The 18,809-nt window shown below is 40.8% G+C and overlaps 1 protein-coding gene across 3 annotated transcripts in view; it reads right to left on the bottom strand.

Moving 5' to 3' along the window:
* Positions 1 to 12,257: 12,257 nt before the first annotated feature.
* Positions 12,258 to 18,809, bottom strand: part of OGT (O-linked N-acetylglucosamine (GlcNAc) transferase) — a 54,794-nt gene continuing 48,242 nt past the window's right edge. For all 3 annotated transcript variants that reach the window (XM_090263963.1, XM_090263965.1, XM_090263964.1), the window contains 3 exons: positions 17,438 to 17,690; positions 17,090 to 17,213; positions 12,258 to 14,523 (listed from right to left, as the gene is read on the bottom strand). In XM_090263963.1, coding sequence (XP_090120089.1) covers positions 14,349 to 14,523; positions 17,090 to 17,213; positions 17,438 to 17,690 — 552 coding nt within the window. In that variant the 3' untranslated portion in view covers positions 12,258 to 14,348. The remainder of the gene's footprint in view (positions 14,524 to 17,089; positions 17,214 to 17,437; positions 17,691 to 18,809) is intronic.

Here is an 18,809-nt window from a genome sequence, read left to right as displayed (position 1 = left end):
CCAGATTACTTCTAAGGATCTATGATAAAGCTATTTAAAATATAAATAACAGTGATGGAAGTATTCTGCATCTTTGATCGTGGTAATGGTTACACTATAGTGTACAATACAGTATATGAATTATGTCAAGATTCATCAAACTGTACATCTAAAAAGTGTGAATTTTGCTGTATGTAAACCAAACTTCAATAAACCTGATTCAAGTATAAATAATAAAACCGACCATTTCCAATAGATGGCTTTAGACGAGGCACTATTTGATTCCAGAATTTCAGCTGACTGCAACTGCTGACTTCAAATCACTTGAAATCACTTGTCACACACTGGTGTCAGGCTTGATGGCTACGTGTTGCAAAATAATCAGCAGAGATAAATCAGAGCTAGCTAGAGAGAATTTTCCCGCTTGACAGTGCTATTTGGCTTGATGTGGGGGGGGGGAGGTGAGAACAGGGATGACCAATTCACATTTCTACAGAAATTTAAGGAGTCGATGTGGAAACCACAGCCATTTAGCACCATATTTCAGATTTGTTCCAGTAATTATTATAGCACCTCCTTTAGTCTGGCACCTGGGCAACACCTGTTCATCTAGCTCTGGCTAGATCGGAGGGCTCCTTAAATAGGAAGATAATGCTGAAAGATAGGAGAGGGTCAGACCGCAGAGGACTTTAACTACTGGACTAAACAGCTTGACTTTCCTATGACAAGCAATCTAAATAAGGGATGGTATGGCCACAGCAGTGCCTCTGGAAATTAACATGGAAGTGGGATACAGACTAGATCAAAGGACAAAGAGATCAAGGTGAAGAGCCACTTAAAAAAAAAAAAAAAAAAAAAACTTTTGCACTAACACAAGAGCAAAAACTAATCAAGGCCTGCACAGTGGAGACTAGAAGTTAAGAGATGGTTCAGAGATATTTTGAAGAAGAATCTGATTAGATAGTGGGCTGGAATCAAGGAATGTAATATTTTGAACCTGGTTGTGAGATCGAGCACCTATTATGACCCTGAACACGGTGTTTACAGAGGAAGAGTGATGTCTATTCTGAAATCTTACCCAAAACGTTGTTCCTTAAAAAAGGTCAAATTTCATTAATTCTACTACTCACCGCTCATTCCCTTCCTTGATGTCCCTTCTGGCCACAACTAAATCAGAGAAAGAAAGGGCATCAGCATCAGAAAACACCTGGAGCATGACGAAATCTGGTTACCCATGTTTTTAACTCCCTAAAACCAAAGTTTGTAAATTGGAGCTGGTTAAAATTTATGATGGACTCGCATATTTCCCATGAGAGACGGAGAGGAAATAAAAGGAGACCCAGAATGAAAAAGGTATCGGAATCAAATTAGAAAAGGAGCACAAGAAACTTCCAGAGAGAAGGCCCTACAAGAGACGAACCCAGGACCAGCTCACACCCAATTTCCCAAATCACATTTCAGTCATCTCTACAAAGACATGGTTCAATCACACTTTAAAATGCAAATTACTGTCTTGAATGTAGTCTACTTACAGGGCTCAAGTTCTTCACCACTGGCTGAGTCCAGAATAGTGCTACAGCAAAAATAAAACACATATTGTTTTAAAGGAAAACTACTAATATCATAAGCAATCAAATGTCAAAAATCTCAAATGAAGAGAATGCTCAATCATAGTTTCTGAAATGCAAATCGGTTTTAAGGGCTTATGAAATTAATATCACAATAGGGGAGTGAAGAAAAATGAGAAGCAACTTGTTCTTTACTGGAGAATCAAAGACAGGGGAAGAATGTTATTTGAGTATCCTTAGCTATCAGTGAAAAGCCTGTTTCCTGCCTAATGATCTCTTTCTATTTAAAGATATAAAAGTGATTTCTGCCCTGGCCAGTGTGGCTCAGTTGGTTGGAGTGTCATCCCGTAACCGAAAGGTTGTTGGTTCAATTCCCTGTCAGGGCACATGCTGGTTGAGCCCCAGCACATACGGGAGGCAACCAATCAATGCTTCTCTTTTGCATCAATATTTGTTTCTCTCCCCACCGCACCCCCACCCCACCTTCCTCTCCCTCTCTAAAAGCAATGAAAAAAAAATGTCCTCAGGAGAGGATAAAAAAAATAAATAAATAAAGACATAAAATGAGAGAGGAGCCACAGAGGAAAGGACTTCAGGATGAAGAGAACACAGACAGGAAAAGGGCTAAAAGGGCAAAATAACAAGGAGGACAACTCTTGCGTGAAGAGACTACTATCAGTGCTACCATTGGTATTTAGCTACAGAAGGGGAGCAAAGGGAACTAGACATTGTAATTAATAAACTGGGGAATCTAAGCCTGTTTGCTTGCTTTGCCAGGAAGCTACAGCTTCACACTCCGCCAAGGGGATTAACACTCCTCCTGTTCCCCTGTCCTGAACAAGATTGTTGAGGGACCCAGGAGGAGGTGCTGGACCAAAGAGGCCTGCCAGTCTCAACAGGGAGTGTCGTAAACCCATCCAAAGTCTGCAAACGTTTGGGAAGCTGATTGGTTCTTTTGAAAAGGCACCTGGTCCGTCCCAAACCCAAGCTCCTGGTTATAATACCAGGGGGAAAAAAGAAGTGTTCTCTCTCTTTCTCTTGCCCACCCGGTGATACACTCGCCCTGTGCACTTGTGTGTTCTCTCTCTATAGCTGTGGCCATAGCGGCTGCTACGGACTCACGTGGACTCTGCCACCAGAGCAGCTGGGAACAGCACTAAGCTACCTGGATGGGGACTGAGACCGCCTAGCAGCCATATGCAGGCTCCAAAGGACTAGGCTCTAACATGAAGCAGAAACTCTGGACACTGGCTTTTGTGTTGGCCCTGCTGAGGACAAGATTGCACCTTTTCCACTGCAGGACAGAGGGAGATGTGATATTGAAACCCCAGGGGCAGCTTCTATTTCCACACGAATAAACCGTGCCACACCACAAGCTCCTATGCATGAGTCTTTGGAATGCTTTCCTTGTGATCCCCATGGAGGGACTTAATCCCCACCTACAACATTGGGACTACTCTCTAGATAAACAGACAAACACTGGAGCCCACTTCTTGGGGAGGAAACAAAGGGTGATTTCAAAGCTGCAACTGCTCCCTGCCTGGAGCTATGATGTTAGGGCCTCTGGCTTCTCTGCCTCACTATCTGCCAGAGACCTTGAACTCATTCTTTCCCACCCCGTGGCACCCTGAGGTGAGGCCAAAGCAAACCAGATAGTAGCTGGAAGCCACCCAAGTGCCCATCGACAGATGAGTGGATAAAAAAGCTGGAGTACATTTACATAATGGACTACTTACTCAGCCATAAAAAAGAATTAAATCTTACCATTTGTGACAGCATGCAGGGACCTGGAGAGTATTATACTAAGTGAAATAAGCCAGTCAGAGAAAGAAAAATACCATGATTTCACTTATATGTGGAATCTAAAGAACAAAATAATTGACAGGCAAAATAGAAACAGATTCATAGGTAGAGAACACACTGGCAGCTGTCAGAGGGGAAGGAGGTTGGGGAAATAGGTGAAAGAGGTAAAGATATTAAAAAGTACAGATCTGCAGTCACAAAACAGTCACAGGGATGTAAGGACAGCACAGGGAATATAGTCACTAATATTATAATAACTACGCACGGTGCCAGGTGGGTGCTGGAAACATCAGGGGGAACACTTTGTAAAGGGTGTGATTGTCTAACCACTATGCTGTACACTTGAAACTAGTATCAAAAATATTGAATGTAAACTTCAGTTGGGAAATGAAATTTAGAGTTAAAAAAAAAAAACAATTTTGGGCTAACAAATAAAGTACGAATTAGACTTTGGTTGATAAATGAAAACCAGTCCCTGACCCTTTGCATTATCTATTTCAGTAGCACTTTTGCCTTCAAACTGCCAAAACACCCTCCCCCCTCTGTGAATGACCTCGTCTCATAAGCCGCTGGGAAAATAGAAGCAATCAGACAAGAATGCTCTCATCCTCCCACCAGCAAACCTACCGACCTATCTATAATGACACCCAACTCCCTACCCTCTGTGTTCTCAACAAGAACATAGCTTTCCTACCACTAAGCCCAAGCCCTCCCTCCCTTGTACTTTGGATCTCATCCCCCTCCAGCCTTCTCAAGGATTTTATTCCTGCAATTTTCTGTGCTGCATTATTGTCCCCTCTCCCCTGGATCTTCGTTTTACTATCCCTAGACCCCGTGGTCCCCCAATTTTACATTTCTAGCATTGAGCTCCCCACTGAAATCCAGCTATCTGGGTAACATCTTGGGCACTACTAAGTATTTAGAACCTAACACAGCCAGCACAGAACTCTGGATTTCCTCCCTCAGTCCTGTTCCTATGCCAGTTTTACCCATCTCAGTCAATGAGTGGTACCACCATCTACCCGGTAACACAAACCAAAAACCTAGGAGTCATCCTTGACTTGTATGTTTCTCACCTCCCACATCCAATCCATCAGCAAGACCTATTGGCTCTACCTCGAGAGTAAATTTCATCTAATCTAAGACATTACTCATATGTACCTCTAAGGAGGAGAAAAACACTGCCAAATGACACACTATCAAACATAATGTACCCCAATTTCAGAAATGTTCCAATGGGAAAAAAAATGTCTCAGAACTGATGTACTACAGTGTATTCTATATTCATCCAGCTCTCTCTAACTCCACTATTACCACCCTACTCTAACTAACGTCACTTCTCACCAAACTTCTGCAGATCTAGCTCTTGGGCCTTGGCTGTAAAAAAACTATTTTTAGTTCTTTTAGGGCTATTGTGAAAATTAAGATAATGTCTGCCCTCCTATAGGGTTGTATACTTCTCCCCCACAGCACTTATCACACTATACTGACTGTTAACATGTTTCTATCTTCCATCCCAGACAGTAAGCCATGCAAGGATTTGGTAGTATATCTGCTTCACACTATTCAGCACAAAGTCAGTACTCAAAAAAGTATCTGTTGAATAAATGAATGAATGAATCTCAAAAGGTGGTTCCAAGAACCCCTTTTTATATTTTCTACCCTCTCACCTATACCCCGATAGAGCCTTATCTTTAAAGGATTTTGCCTACCATATCTCACTAAGTAATAAAATGGGACAACTGTAATAGAACAATATAAAAAGTAAAAATAAATAAAAATAAAAAGGAATTATACATATACATCCACTTATGCAAAAGTTTGAGGTGCAGAGTCAGTCCAAAGAAAAAAACAAATAAACACAAGACTAACATATTGTCTGCATTAATGAAAATACAGCGCCCGGACACAGATGCAGTGAGAGTAGGTGGAGAGACTGGCAGGTTGTTGTAGAGCCTTAAGGATGACCTCCCACCACAAGTTAAGGATCTGGTCTTGCATCTGTAGCTTCAAAAACTCAGGTTTCTCAATTCTTCATCAAATGCTAGAGGAGTAACTCCCATCAACCAACCAAATTTGCAAGGGGCTGACTGATTACTGCGCAGGAGAACTAATACCAACCGTCATCCCTGGGCACTCTCCAAAATGGGGCAAATGATGGAGGGTCACACAGAGCGCTAAGATTCTACCTTGTGCACTTTTTAAAATCACACACACATATTAATTTTTTTTTTTTAGTTGAATGTTGCCAACAAGCATCTTCATGCATTTAATTACTTTCACAAATTGGATTTTCCTAAAATTGATTCCCCCAAGTCAAATTACTCAATCAAAAGTACGACCAATTTTACAGCTCTTGGTACATTTGCTTAATCATTTCCAAGGTGTATCAGTTTACAATGTCAGTAGTATCACTATAATAGAATTCAATATTTTGAATTTGTACATTTAATAGGTAACTTTTAAATTAGCGTTTTTTATTACTTCTTAAGCTATGTTTGTTTGCCACATTCTTTTGCTGATCTCCCCCCTCTTTAATGACTATCACAAAATAATGCTTACCAAAGAGTTTTGTGACTGATAAAGAACACTGAAAAGAGAGGGGAAGAGGAACACTTTATGCCTGTTCTTTCAACAGTCCTACTCCCTAGAGACAAACAATGTATTTTATTCTTTTAGAAAGTTCTTAAGCATATGCACATACCAGCACAAGTCACTTTTGTTTTTAATCCTCACCCAAGGATATGTTTATTGATTTTAGAGTAAGGGGGGAGAGACAGAGAGAGACAGAAGAGAGAGAGAGAGAGAGAGAGAGAGAGAGAGAGAGAGAGAGAGAGAGAGAAAGACATCAACTGGTTGCCTCCTGTATGCGCCCTGACCAGAGATTAAATCTGCAACCTTTTAGTGTATAGGACAAGACTCCAAGCAACTGAGCCACCGGCCATGGCCACACAACTGAAAAAAAAAATTATTATGCTATATGGATTGTTCCACAGCTTGCAGTTTTTCACTTGATATATTTTAGTAGTCTCTCCATTATCAGTACATATAGCTCTTGTCACATTTTTTCGATTAACCAGTTTATTCAACATTTAGGACATTTAAGCTTCTTCCAAATTTGTGCTATTACAAACAATGCTGCAGTGAATATCCTTGTATGTATGTGTCTGCGTACTAGTAATTAAGCCATGTATCCTTCTTCCACAGAACCTGAACAAACACCAAAATAACCTGTGCTTGTTTACAGATGATTAAATGAACATGAGTTACTGGCAAAATGGACATGGGAAAGGGGGAAAGGAGTCTAGACAGGATAAGAGTGAACTACAAAAACAGCATGTATGATAGAACCACATTTATGCACTTATGTGACTCTATGTATACAGAAATTAAATGAAATTGTTCTAAAAGAAAAAGTCCTGAGGGGGTGGGTTGGGTGGGGGAGAGAAATTGGGGGAAAAGGGGACAACTGTAATTCAAAAACCAAAAATAAAAAATAAATAAAAATAAAAAAAAAAGAAAAAGTCCTGATAATATAATAACTGGGTTAAAAAAAGGAACTTCTAAAATTTTGATATTGCCAGATTACCCTCCAAAAAGGCTGCACCAATTTATAGCCCCACGCTGACTGTATGAAATTGCCTGTTTCCCTACAAATTTCTGCGTGTCATCAAATTTTTTAAAATCTTTGTGAATTTGATATATGAAAAATTATATCTCATTTGTATTTTTTTCCTGAGAATTATCTTCTATATCTTTTTACCCATTTCCTCTTTTTCCTTTTATTGATTCTAGAGACAGGGAAAGGGAGGGAGAACGAGAGAAACATCAATGTGAGAAACATCGATCGATTGCCTCTTGCACATGCCTCAAGCAGGAATCAAAACCAAGACCCCCAGGCCTGCAGGATGACGTCCAACCAACTGAGCCACACTAGCCAGGGCGTATATCTTTTAACCCATCTTCTATTTGTTTTTTCACCTTTTAAAAATTATGACTATGCAGCCCTGGCCAGTATGGTTCTGTTGGTTGGAGCGTTGTCCAATAACTGAAAGGTAGTGGGTCAGATTCCCAGTCAAGGCACAGGCCTGGGTTGCGGGTTTGATCCTGGTCCAGGCACATGTGACCAACAGTCCTGGCACGTAAGGGAGGCAACCCACTGATGCTTTGCTCTCACATCAATGTTTCTCTCTCTCCCTTTCTATCTAAAAAGCAATGAAAAAAATGTCCTCAGGCGAGGATTAAAAATAAATAAATAAGTTGATATGTAAACGTTCTTTGTAGCCTTTTGTCATAGGTAATGCAAATATTTTGTATCTTATCATTTTTATGCTTTTAATATCAAACCTAGAAAGACCTCCACTTCAAAATTATTAAGAAACAAAATCCGCGTACATTTTATAATATTTTTAATGGTTTCCATTTTTATTTTAAAATATTTTACCCACATGTAATTTGTTTTGGTATAACAGTAGTGAGGTAAGAATCCAATTCTTATTTTTTCCCCAAATGGTCAGCCAATTATCTTTAAAATATTTGATTTATCTATCTTTTCTCCACTGATCTGAAGTGTCATTTTTATCACAAACTAAAAATTTTTAAGTATTTGGATCTATTTCCAGACTCTGTGTTCTGTGGTTTCTATATTCTCCCATATTATACATTTATCTGCTTGTCTGTGAAGGAGGAAAACAGGGCAGTGTCCCAAGAGAAGACTTTGAGGAGGTAAGACACCTTAAAATACTGTACCTCCTTACCTCAGAGGAGAAAAATACTACATCTGTATACCTCTAGAGGGCTTCACAATGAAAAGTAACATAAGGGCAGGTTTGAAGTTCTTCAGAATGAAAAAAATTCCAGATATTACCCTGTACACATATTCAACAATGCCATTGTGTTACTTAATGGAGTTGTGCATTCCTGGCCACTAACAGAATAGCAGTCCCCAACCTTTTTGGCACCAGGGACTGGTTTTGTGGAAGACCATTTTTCCATGGACAGGGGAGGTTGTGGGAGGAGATAGCAGACAGAGCTCAGGCAGTAATGTGAGTGAAGATGCTCTGGCTTGTCTGCTAAGACAGGAAGCAGAAATCAGGCAGTAACGCAAGCCAAGCTTCGCTCGCCTGCCACCCTGCTCCTGCTATAGCCAGTTCCGAACAGACCACTGCTGGTACCGGTTCTTGTCCTGAAGGTTGGGGACCCCTGATATAGAGGATTGGGTAGGAGGTTGGATTCCTGTTATTCTAAAATCCTTTTATAATTCTCATTTTATAAGTAATCAAGTTATACACTCTACAGACTCTAAATAAAACAAACATTTTTTGAGAAAGTCGTTTTCCAATAGAGTAGGACTAAACTAAGAGAAAAGAGAATTTTTCAAATCTCACCAAATTTCATCCTGAATATCTGAGTCGACATCTTTTTTTCTGGGCATTTTCTTGCCTGTAGTCAAGACAAAGATATACTTTAAAAAAACCAAAAGCCGGAACCAATAATACATTTCAACATTGTGCATTTACTTTTGAGCAGCTTCTTCGCCCTAATTTAAAGGCAAAATTTTGCTCTGTGTAATGAGAAGTATTTACATTTCTTTGTTGCAGAATGCCTGGGTGGAGAAAACTATTGACACAGCACACCATACCACTATCCCACCTTGCCCCGGATCAATGAGACAGCCCAAAGCACCTGATATCGTCACTCAACCGCCACGTGTTATGGAGACGTGCAAGGACGATCATTCCTCCACATTGTAAGGTTTTAGCATGCACTAACCCCTACTCAGCCCGGGGCTCTCTTTCCCCCCAATTTCCTACCCTGCATATCAGCCCTCCACTCTCCCAACGCCTTCGTTTTCCTTACTCCTGCCTCACACCTCAAGGAAGTCTACCTATCAAGCTTCGAACCTTCAAATCTCCCCCTCCCCTCCACCTCCCTAACACCTGCTCCCAGGCAATCTTACACAAACCGGGCCACCAGAGCCCACACACGCCTCCATCCAACCACTACCCTCCCACTCCCATTTTCTGCCTGTAGCCAATCAGGCCTCAACTCCTCCACTCACCCCCCCCACCCCCCCATGTCCCGCTTTTCTTCATCAGGACTTAACATTGGCAGACCTAGACCACGCCCCCACCCCCACTGCCAGCCAATCAGGCCTGGACTCTTTCACTCACCCCCGCCCATAACCACTGCCCCCCTGCTTCTGCTTCTCCTCATCAGGGCGGTTTACACCGGCAAGCCTAGACCACGCCCCCACCCCCACTTCCAGCCAATCAGGCCTGGACTCTTCCACCCACCCCACCGACGACCACTGCCCCCTGCTTCTGCCTCTCCTCAGGAGAGTTTTTACACCGGCAGGCCTAGACTGTGCCTACCTCCAGCCAGGCAAGCATCGGCTCCGACTCACGGTCCCACCCGCCCGCGCCCCCTCCAAGCCTCTCCTCGTCAGGAGAGCTTACACCGGCAGGCCTAGACCCCTACCCCACTCCTGCTTCGCCCCTGCAGCAAGCCTTGCATTACTCAGGCAGATTCCCCCGCTTATGCCGCCCAAAACCGCTTTTGCCGCTCAAAACCGCTTTTGCCCCCGCGCCCACTTTTATGCCCTATTCCCACCTTAGCCAGCCCGCTTAGCCGGCTGGCCGGCCTTCTACAGATCAGGCATCAACCACCCCCACACCCCCGCCACCTTCCCCCCGTGACTCACGCCTCACTCCCCCAGCCGTTCTGCAGTATTCGGCCCCTAGGCCCTCCCCACACACCCCTACATTCCCCACCTTTAATTTAGCAGAGTTAATATCATTAACAACAACAACAAAAAAAACCTTCCGGAGGCTTTTTAAAAAGTAGAAACAAAGTATTTTTCTAGAATCTCCATCCCATAGTTCGCGGACAATGTCCAGGGTGTACAGCGGTCCTGAATTAAGTCTGCTCAACTAGGGTGAGCTTTCAAGACTGTTCCCACTCCACTACCCACCGCGGGCCCTTCTGTCACCTACCTGCTTCTGCCGCCTCTGGAATGGGCCGATCGATCCTGAGGTCCTGAGATCCTGCAAACCGGAGATCCCGCGAACCGGAGATCCCAAGCGGCAAAAGACCAAACTCCCCCTGAGCACACGCTTTTATAGAGCCCGGTGGTGGGCGGTTAAGATCCAGGGTGATTGTGCCCGCCCTCTTTGTACCCACCTATCACAATCTTCTTCCCCAGGCCTGGTTATAGGCTGACTTACACTTGGCGCTATAAACTGAAATTGCAACAGTTGGTAATGCTCCTAGAATCAGGCCTCTCCCTTTCGGGAGGTACCGCCTATATCCTGAAATTGCCACTTTCTGCAGAGCTCAGGGACCCCCCAGTTAATTTTTGTAGCTAGGCAATCCCTAAATTAACTTTTTGGCTGACGGGAGGAAACTGAGCTGAGTCCTCCCAAAGTTGCTACATCCTTAGGAGGACTTGGACAAACGAGCCCCGTTCGTTTCTTCCTTGAACCGCCCGAACCGCTACAGCGGTCTGCTTGCTCTCCGAAGAACTCCGAGCTGGAGGGAGGGGGGAGGGGCACCTAGACCCTTAGATAAGAGCAAAGCAGCAGCCCAACAGTGCTTGGCAACGCTGGCGTTTGCTTCCAAAAGCCTTCGAACCCGGGAGATAAAGAGAGGTTGGCTACTTGAAGCTTTTTGGCACTCGCTCCAGACACACTGAGAAAACCGGCCGGGGGAAGCAAATGCTTTCTAGATTGTGCCCGTTTCTCCGGCAGGCACCTGTACGTTTTCGTTTAACCATTTCGCCAACAGGACACAAATAACATGTCCCTGCATTTAAAGGTATTAATAACATTGAGCTTATTTCATGCTAGGCACTGCTCCCAGTATTTTGTGTAGATTTAATCCTTACAAGCACTTGAAAAAGTAGGCAGCTTTGGCACTCTCACTTCAGGGCAATCACATCCATGGCTAGCAAGTGGCAGAGCTGGGATTCAAACCCCAGAAATACTAGTTTCAAAACCTGAACTCTTAAGCACCGAACTGTCCACATATGTAAAAGTACTTTAAATTGATAGGGAATTGGATAAAAGACACATCATTATAATCTTATCTCTTTAACAAATTCGCACCTTCATCTCTCTACAAGCCTCTCCTATAAAAACGGAGGTTACGGAGCTGTGTGCTTCAGAGGTTTGGGCGATGAACTTGAATGTTAACTGTAGTTAATACTACAAGCCACGTGCTTCCAGTAACGAGTGGGTTAGGACTGGAATCAAATCTTAAATTACACGAGTTTATTCAAGGTGCACAGGAAATCCTTTAGTAACTAATGCAGATTTCTAATAAACAGAAGAGGATGGAAGTAAGAACTTTTCTGAGTAGGTTACTGGACCTTTCTTCCCTCACTATCTTTTAGTTAACAGCCTAGTTTGCATCAGGGCTTTGAGGGTCACAATCCACAGAAATTGAGAGGTAAATTACCTGAAATTTAATTGAAAAAGGATTCTCATTCGTATCTCTGAGAAAACAGGCAGCTAAGCAGCCTGTTCTGGTCCCTGATGCATGGCTGTTTGTTTTGGTTCCCTCCCTCACACCAGTGGCTGAGTTCAACCACTGTACAGAGCAGGAAGGGGACGTCCATGTAAAGAGAGAGACAAGGGTAGTGAAGCCAGAGCAGTCACAAGCAAAACAGGAACAAGCATGAATGGGTGTGCTGGGAAATGCAGGCTTTGTCATCCTAAAGGACCATGTGCCAAGCCCACCCCTCCACCACACCTGGCCGAGAAAACAAAATAATTCTTAGTCTCTTAGCCGCCCTAGGAAAATCTGGCCTTGTAGTCTGGAGCTGTTCAAATGTAGGTTTCATCATTGGATGACCTGAGTATTTTGTCCAACACTCAATGTAACAGAACAGAAACTACATCAGCCATATTAAGGGCAAATCATTCATTTATTATTTAAAGATCACAAGACAACACCAGATTTCTGTAGCACAATTTAAATGTTTTACTTTTTTGATAAAGCATAGCATAATAGAAAAAAACCTCATTTCCAGTAATATCTATATCTCTATTCATAATTAAGTCTTCCATAGACCTGTTACCTGGAAACCAAAGCCTGTCACAATAAGCAAAGCTTTAACCAGAGTGGCTACTTTTCGTGCCAGAAAAAAGCCATCCCTATAGGAGGAATGATGTGCTATGGAAAAGGGCTGGAAGGTCACACAGCCTTGAGGGCACTAGAAGTATATCACCCTATTATTCCACATTAAGTAGTTTGGTGAATTGCAAATATCACTATCTGCAACCATGCTGGCAACCTTTAATATTTCCATCAGATAAAAAATAAATTAAGGAATTCCCTAAACCGATGTTCTTTGATTCACACTGTTAAAAGATAACACAGTTCATTAACACATAATTCTGGCTAAGAATTATACTTGAGACTCCTTGTTCAGGTTTTGGTTAACAGTAAGACTTTCAGAAATTCAAGTTCTTATTAATAATTTGTCAGCTAGAATACATTCAGGCATCAGCTGCAACTACAGAATAGGTACACTGCCTCAGTGCTTTGGAAAGACACTATAATCTAGAACACTACTAGCAGACAAAAAATTATCTGTTACTGGATAGCATAAGTGCAGTACAGCAAGACAAAACATATCCATATGTTGGTTTGTTTAAGCCTCGAGTCCTCCATCCTTTGTTGAAATTCAGTAATTTTATTCCTGTGGTTTAAAAATCAAGCTCCATGTGGCCTAAACTGGAATTTGTACTTCAAACCAAATAGCAGTACAGTCCGCTACTGCTGAGGCCGAATATATACAGACTCCAAGACCAAGTCCGTAAGACAGTTAGTACATAATTCCCCTAGAAGGTCTGAAAAACAATAACTCATATATATAGCTGGTCCTTTAGTGCTTTTTACCTATAACATATCTTTGATGGAAGTTGTTTAATGTAGTCACAAATAAGTATAACTTACTGATCAAATATTTGAATACTTATACTTACCTGGGATTTCATTTCTGCTGACAGAAATAGGAAGAACAGGACTCACTTTAAAAAAAAAAGCAAACCTTAGAAAGGAAGGCAAAACTTTTATCACACACTATCACTCTGGCAGCAGCATAGAGGGGCAGTTGAAGGTAAAAACACTGGTGAAGTAGGTGAAAACTAAGCCAAAAAAAATCAGTATTATTATCATCAATGATAGTACCACAACTGTGCCCTTCATAATTAATAATCATTCTTATGAATTTCCATTTGGCACCAGATAATGTGTTTCAGAGAAACACTCCAGGATGTTCTGAATCAGACTTGGTTTTGTTAGCTGAGTTACGGGAGAAATTTTAAAGTAGGGTTAGGGGAAGAAAATAGACTAGAAAAACAATTCTGAGCCATCATCTAAACCAACAAAGCACTGATAGCTCCAAACATTAGGTCAGACAATCAAACAACTGATATAGACTCAAGTGGTTTATAAAACCTATAAAAGACTACACCAGCAAAGTTTCCATTAATCTGTAGAACTCAGAAACTAAAACAAGGAGTAACATTTTAGCTTAAAACCTTATCTCAAGAGAATCATATATACTTCACATGAATAAAACACCTGAAACCAAACATTTTTAAAAACTCCAATACCCAAATATAAAGAAGAAATCAATTCAGAAGATTCAATCAAGCCACAGAATCACAAAAATGGCTGGACAGTTCAGATCTCCCTACCACACTAAGCATCCCATGGCAGACCAAGGGCGAGCAGACCTTCCAGACCTATGCACCATCTGGTTGCTGCAAAATTCTATGGAGATTCCTTGTAGAACAGCAGTTTCCATCTCTTGGGTCTCTCCCTATCTTGCACGAAGCAACTCCGGCTGTGCTATTCTATTATCATTATTTGTCACCCATCTGTAGCATGATACTTATACAGACAAGTAAAAGGTCCATTATCTAGTTCCCTTTCCCCTGAAGGTTTAGGCTCAGGTAGGGAGGCAATTCTGTTGTGCACAGTCTTTAGTTAGGCCGACTCAGTGACTTCAACAGGCTTAATCATGTGATCGGGTTTGTTGCCAGCTGCGTAATGCTCCCACATCTGTAGATAGAGCCGCTCTAGTTCCATTGTGTATTGTTTGGTGTTGAAGAGAGGGCTAGATATTCTCTGTTTCCAGACTTTGCCACGAATTTTCTTCAGGCTGAGTAATTTAAAAAGAGAGAGCGTGCGCCAAGTTTACGAACAGAGCAGAGACTCAGAACTAGCCCCCCTAAATACCCAGTCATCTTTGGTAAAATGCATAATGAAACTTCACATGACCTCAGTGCTGAGAAAGGGTCACAACTAACATAATGCTAACACTTATTGAGTTCACATCCCCTGAGAAGCTGAGTTCTTTCTTAAACAAGTATATCCAGAAGATACCAAACTTCTTCCATTTCATCTCATTTCTACCTTTAAAATATGACACATCTATTCCTATACACTCTGGTTAGAATATAAACCGCTTACCCTTTTGGTAAACAATTTAATAATGTGTATATTAAGAGCCTCAAATGTTCATAACTCTGACAATCAAAAACACTTTTAAATCTACTCAGAAGAAATAATCAGAAATGCAGACACACCTGGCCATGCAAAGATCTTTACTGAAGCACCATTTACAATAGCTAAGGCACATATACAAGATATAGTATTTGGTTTACTAACAGAAAATATTAAATGTAAACTCTAATTGAAAAAAAATATTTTAACAAAAATGAAAATAAAAAGTGGCTCTAATGTTTGTTGCAACAGAACTAGTGAAATGGTTGTGTATATTTATCTCTGTTGGCCTCAACCCAACCGTGACCTTATAAAAATGCTACCTTCCAAATAATACTTTTGTGCTCTAGTTTTTTATAAGTTCTGTATGCCAATGTAAGAATGGCTAAACTGTGGTACATCCATACAATGAACTACTGCTCAACAATAAAAAGGAATGAATACTGAGGGAAGCCAAAAATATGGACGAATCTCAAAATATTAGGCCTAGTGAAAGAAGCCTTTAGGAGTACATGCTGTATGCATTCCATTTGTATAACATAAAATTAATTTATGGTGGGGAAAAAATTCAAAACGGTGGTTGCCGAGGATTGCTGAGGGCACTAAATGAGAAAGAGGCATGAAGGAACTTTCTGGAATGATGGAAGTATTCTATATCTTGTTAAGGGTTTGGGCTTTAAAGGTTAATGTAAGATTTGTATATTCATTGTATATAAAGTCTGCCTCAGAAGAAAAAAATTAAAAAATATTAAGTTAGTTAATAATGTCCACATTCTGAAGTATTTGGGGAGAACAGTACTGATATCTGCAATTTAATTCTAAATGTATCAAATAAGACAGACTGCTAGATGAACAGAGAAATAAATAGATGGACATATATGTAATAAAACAAGCATAGTAAATGGTAGTGGTGGAATCTAGACAGTAGGTAAATATAAGTGTTTATTATATAAACTTTAGTTTTCCTTACAAAATATTGACAAAAAATATTGTATGAAATCAACTACATTCCAAAAAGTTAGAAAAAAGACACTAAATTATTTGCTGTAGCTATCTCTAGGATGATGGGCATGAAAATCTTTTTAATTCCAGGGCTCAAAATTTTCACTCATTTTCCTCAGATGTATATGATGCTCAACAGAGAAAATTATGAAAACACTGAACATCTGCTGAATGCTCAGTACAGATCAAAACCTGCTGTGTTTTACACAGAACACCTCTTTTAATCCTCACATCTCTGCAAGGTAGGTACTGTTGTTCATCCCCATTTTGCAGATGGAAAAACCCAAGGCACATAGAAACTAATTTGCCCAAAGTCACAAGCTTGTAAGTGGGAGAGCCTGGATTCAAACCCAGGCAATTTGACTCAAAGACGGTGCTTCTTTACACTTCTATATAATATGCTACTTCTTAGAAAAACACAGACAAAATAATAATCATAATAATAATAACCCATAATACCCAAAGAAACATCTCAGTTAAGAGAGAAACACTTTTTCATTGTATGGGTAAAGCGTCATTTTCCTAAGCATCACCCCTATTAACTCCCACCCATTTGGGGGCATGTAAGTTATGCTGTTTCTTCTTTATGCTATAGTGAAGATGTGGCATTATTATGGTCAAAGCGCTGGCATTTTAAAAAAGAATCTTTTAACTTTGAGGAAGGGTTGTACCAATTTACTCACCAATGTATGAAAAGGCCAGCACCTCAATGTTCCCTCATCATGGGTATCATATTAAAAATCATTTGTTTTATAAGCAAATAATGGGTATGCCTCAATGTTATTTTAATGTACATTTCTACTACAGAGATTGAAACTTTGTCTTGTTACCCATTTGTATTTCTACTTCAGTGAGTTGTCTGGTGATTTCCTTGTTTATTTCCCTATTAAGGGATTTAAAATGTAAATGTGCTTCAGTCTTTATATAGCCAGGCTATTAATATCTTACATAAAAAGCAATTTTTTGCTCTTATTTGTCCTTTTAATTTTTTTTAGTCACTTTTATTCAGCCATTTAAATCTTTACATAGTAAAACCTATCGGTCACTTAATTTATGAAAGTTTAGAAGGTTCTTCTCCCATCCAGAGATCATGAAACTCATTCACCTATTTTATATAACCCTGATTTTATTATTTCATTTTATAGCACCTATATTCTCTTTAACCTTCCCTGATTCCCTTCACTTTATCATATGATTCATTCACAGAAAAGTTTACTTACTATTCTAGATCAGTTCCCAGTTTCACAGCTATATCTTCATATTCTTGTCTATTTTTAGCAATAAGCTCAAGACAACCTAAACAAGTGAGCTGGGAAGCTGCTACTCGGGAAGCCAGAGTTTCTCCTGTAATAAGAAAAGAGACAAATTGCTCACGTGAGAATGCAAATAGCACGTGGTTATTAATGTTAGTTATGCTAAGTACCCACACAATGCAGATGAGGGAAATGGAACCAAGTGCTCGGAACAAGTCTCATTATGTTTTTCATCCTCCTCCCCTAGTACACACAATTTCGCCTGGAGATTCTAAAAATAACAAGGAAGATTTCAACGATTTAGCAGCAACTTACCTGGCATAGTCACCATGGGTGTCCCAGCCCACAGGACATCCATGCCTGTAGTGTGCCCATTACAGAGTGGGGTGTCCAGGCAGACATCTGCGAGCTGGCCTCTCCTGACATGTTCCTCTTTAGGAGCAACAGGTGAAAAAATGATACGGTTCTGGGGAAGGCCCATGTTTTGTGCGTACTGTTGGATATTAGGTTCTCCTACTGCTGGAAACCGCAACAGCCACAGCACGCTATTGGGAACACGCTTCAGAATCTAAAATAGGGAAAATAACTATTATTAATAGCAGCTCTCCCCTTCTCAAGAAGGGCTCCTCTAGGTCTCTAATAATTTGGTCACACTGTATTCTTTTCGCCCAGATAGCAGCCTACTCTGAACTTGTCTTTCCTTCATATAGATGAATTAGATCAACTGAATATCGGCTACTGTTCTAAGCTGTCTCCGAAGATAGTTTTAAAAGAAAGAGGAGGGCACTGTCTGGGTATCTCAGATGTTGTCCTGATACGCCAAGGTTGCAGGTTCGATCTCCAGTCAGGGCACATAAAAAGAATCAACCAATTAATGTATAAACGAGTGGAGCAACAAATCAATGCCTCTGTCTCTCCCTCTCTCTCAAATCAATAATTAAAAAACAAAAGAAAAAAAAGAGGGCACTGATGTAAGAAGACACAAAACCAGACACTAATTGGCAAAATGTGAGGCTATGTCCTGTGGGAACTGATGCTGGCAGTGATTTTGTAGAGGAGATAGCAATTTCCATTTCAAATTTTAAATCTCCCACCATAACACAACAGTTAGCTTACACTCGCCCAACTTTATTAGCCTAACCCAGATCAGGTGTCAGTAGACTTTTTCAGTGAAGGTCCAGAGAGCAATATTTTTGTCTTTCCAACCGCACGGACTCCGCGCTAACTTTAGGCTCAATTCTCCCCTTTGCACTGGAAGACAGCCACAGTCAGAATGTGAACCAGTAGGTATGGTTGTGAGTCAAAAAAATCTGATTTATAAAAGCAGGAAGTGGGCTGAATTTGACCCACAGGCCACAGTTTGCCAAGCTCTGATTAAAACCTGTATCTACTCAATGTACCTCACACATTCACCGTGCCTTCTCTGAAAGCCACAGGAACAGATGGAATTTCAGAACTTGGACTATTTCAGATTTTTAACAAGTTGTACAGTGTATGTATGTAGTCATTACACCCTCAGCAACGACTCCCTGTAAACAAACAGCAGTGCTTCTGCTTCAAGATGCAGAAATATTCACACTAAATGAAATAAAGAGAAGACCATAAATAGAGTAGTTCAGGTCGTTTTGCTGCCAAATACATTTGCCACAAACATGTGACAAAACTTTTCAGGTACCAGTTTTTTTTG

The sequence above is a fragment of the Furipterus horrens genome, unplaced genomic scaffold, assembly GCF_987537825.1.
Source record: "Furipterus horrens unplaced genomic scaffold, mFurHor1.1.pri manual_scaffold_17, whole genome shotgun sequence".
Taxonomy (NCBI): Eukaryota; Metazoa; Chordata; class Mammalia; order Chiroptera; family Furipteridae; genus Furipterus; species Furipterus horrens.
The sequence above is the reverse complement of the archived record's forward strand: the minus strand, read 5'-3'. Positions and strand labels throughout refer to the sequence as shown.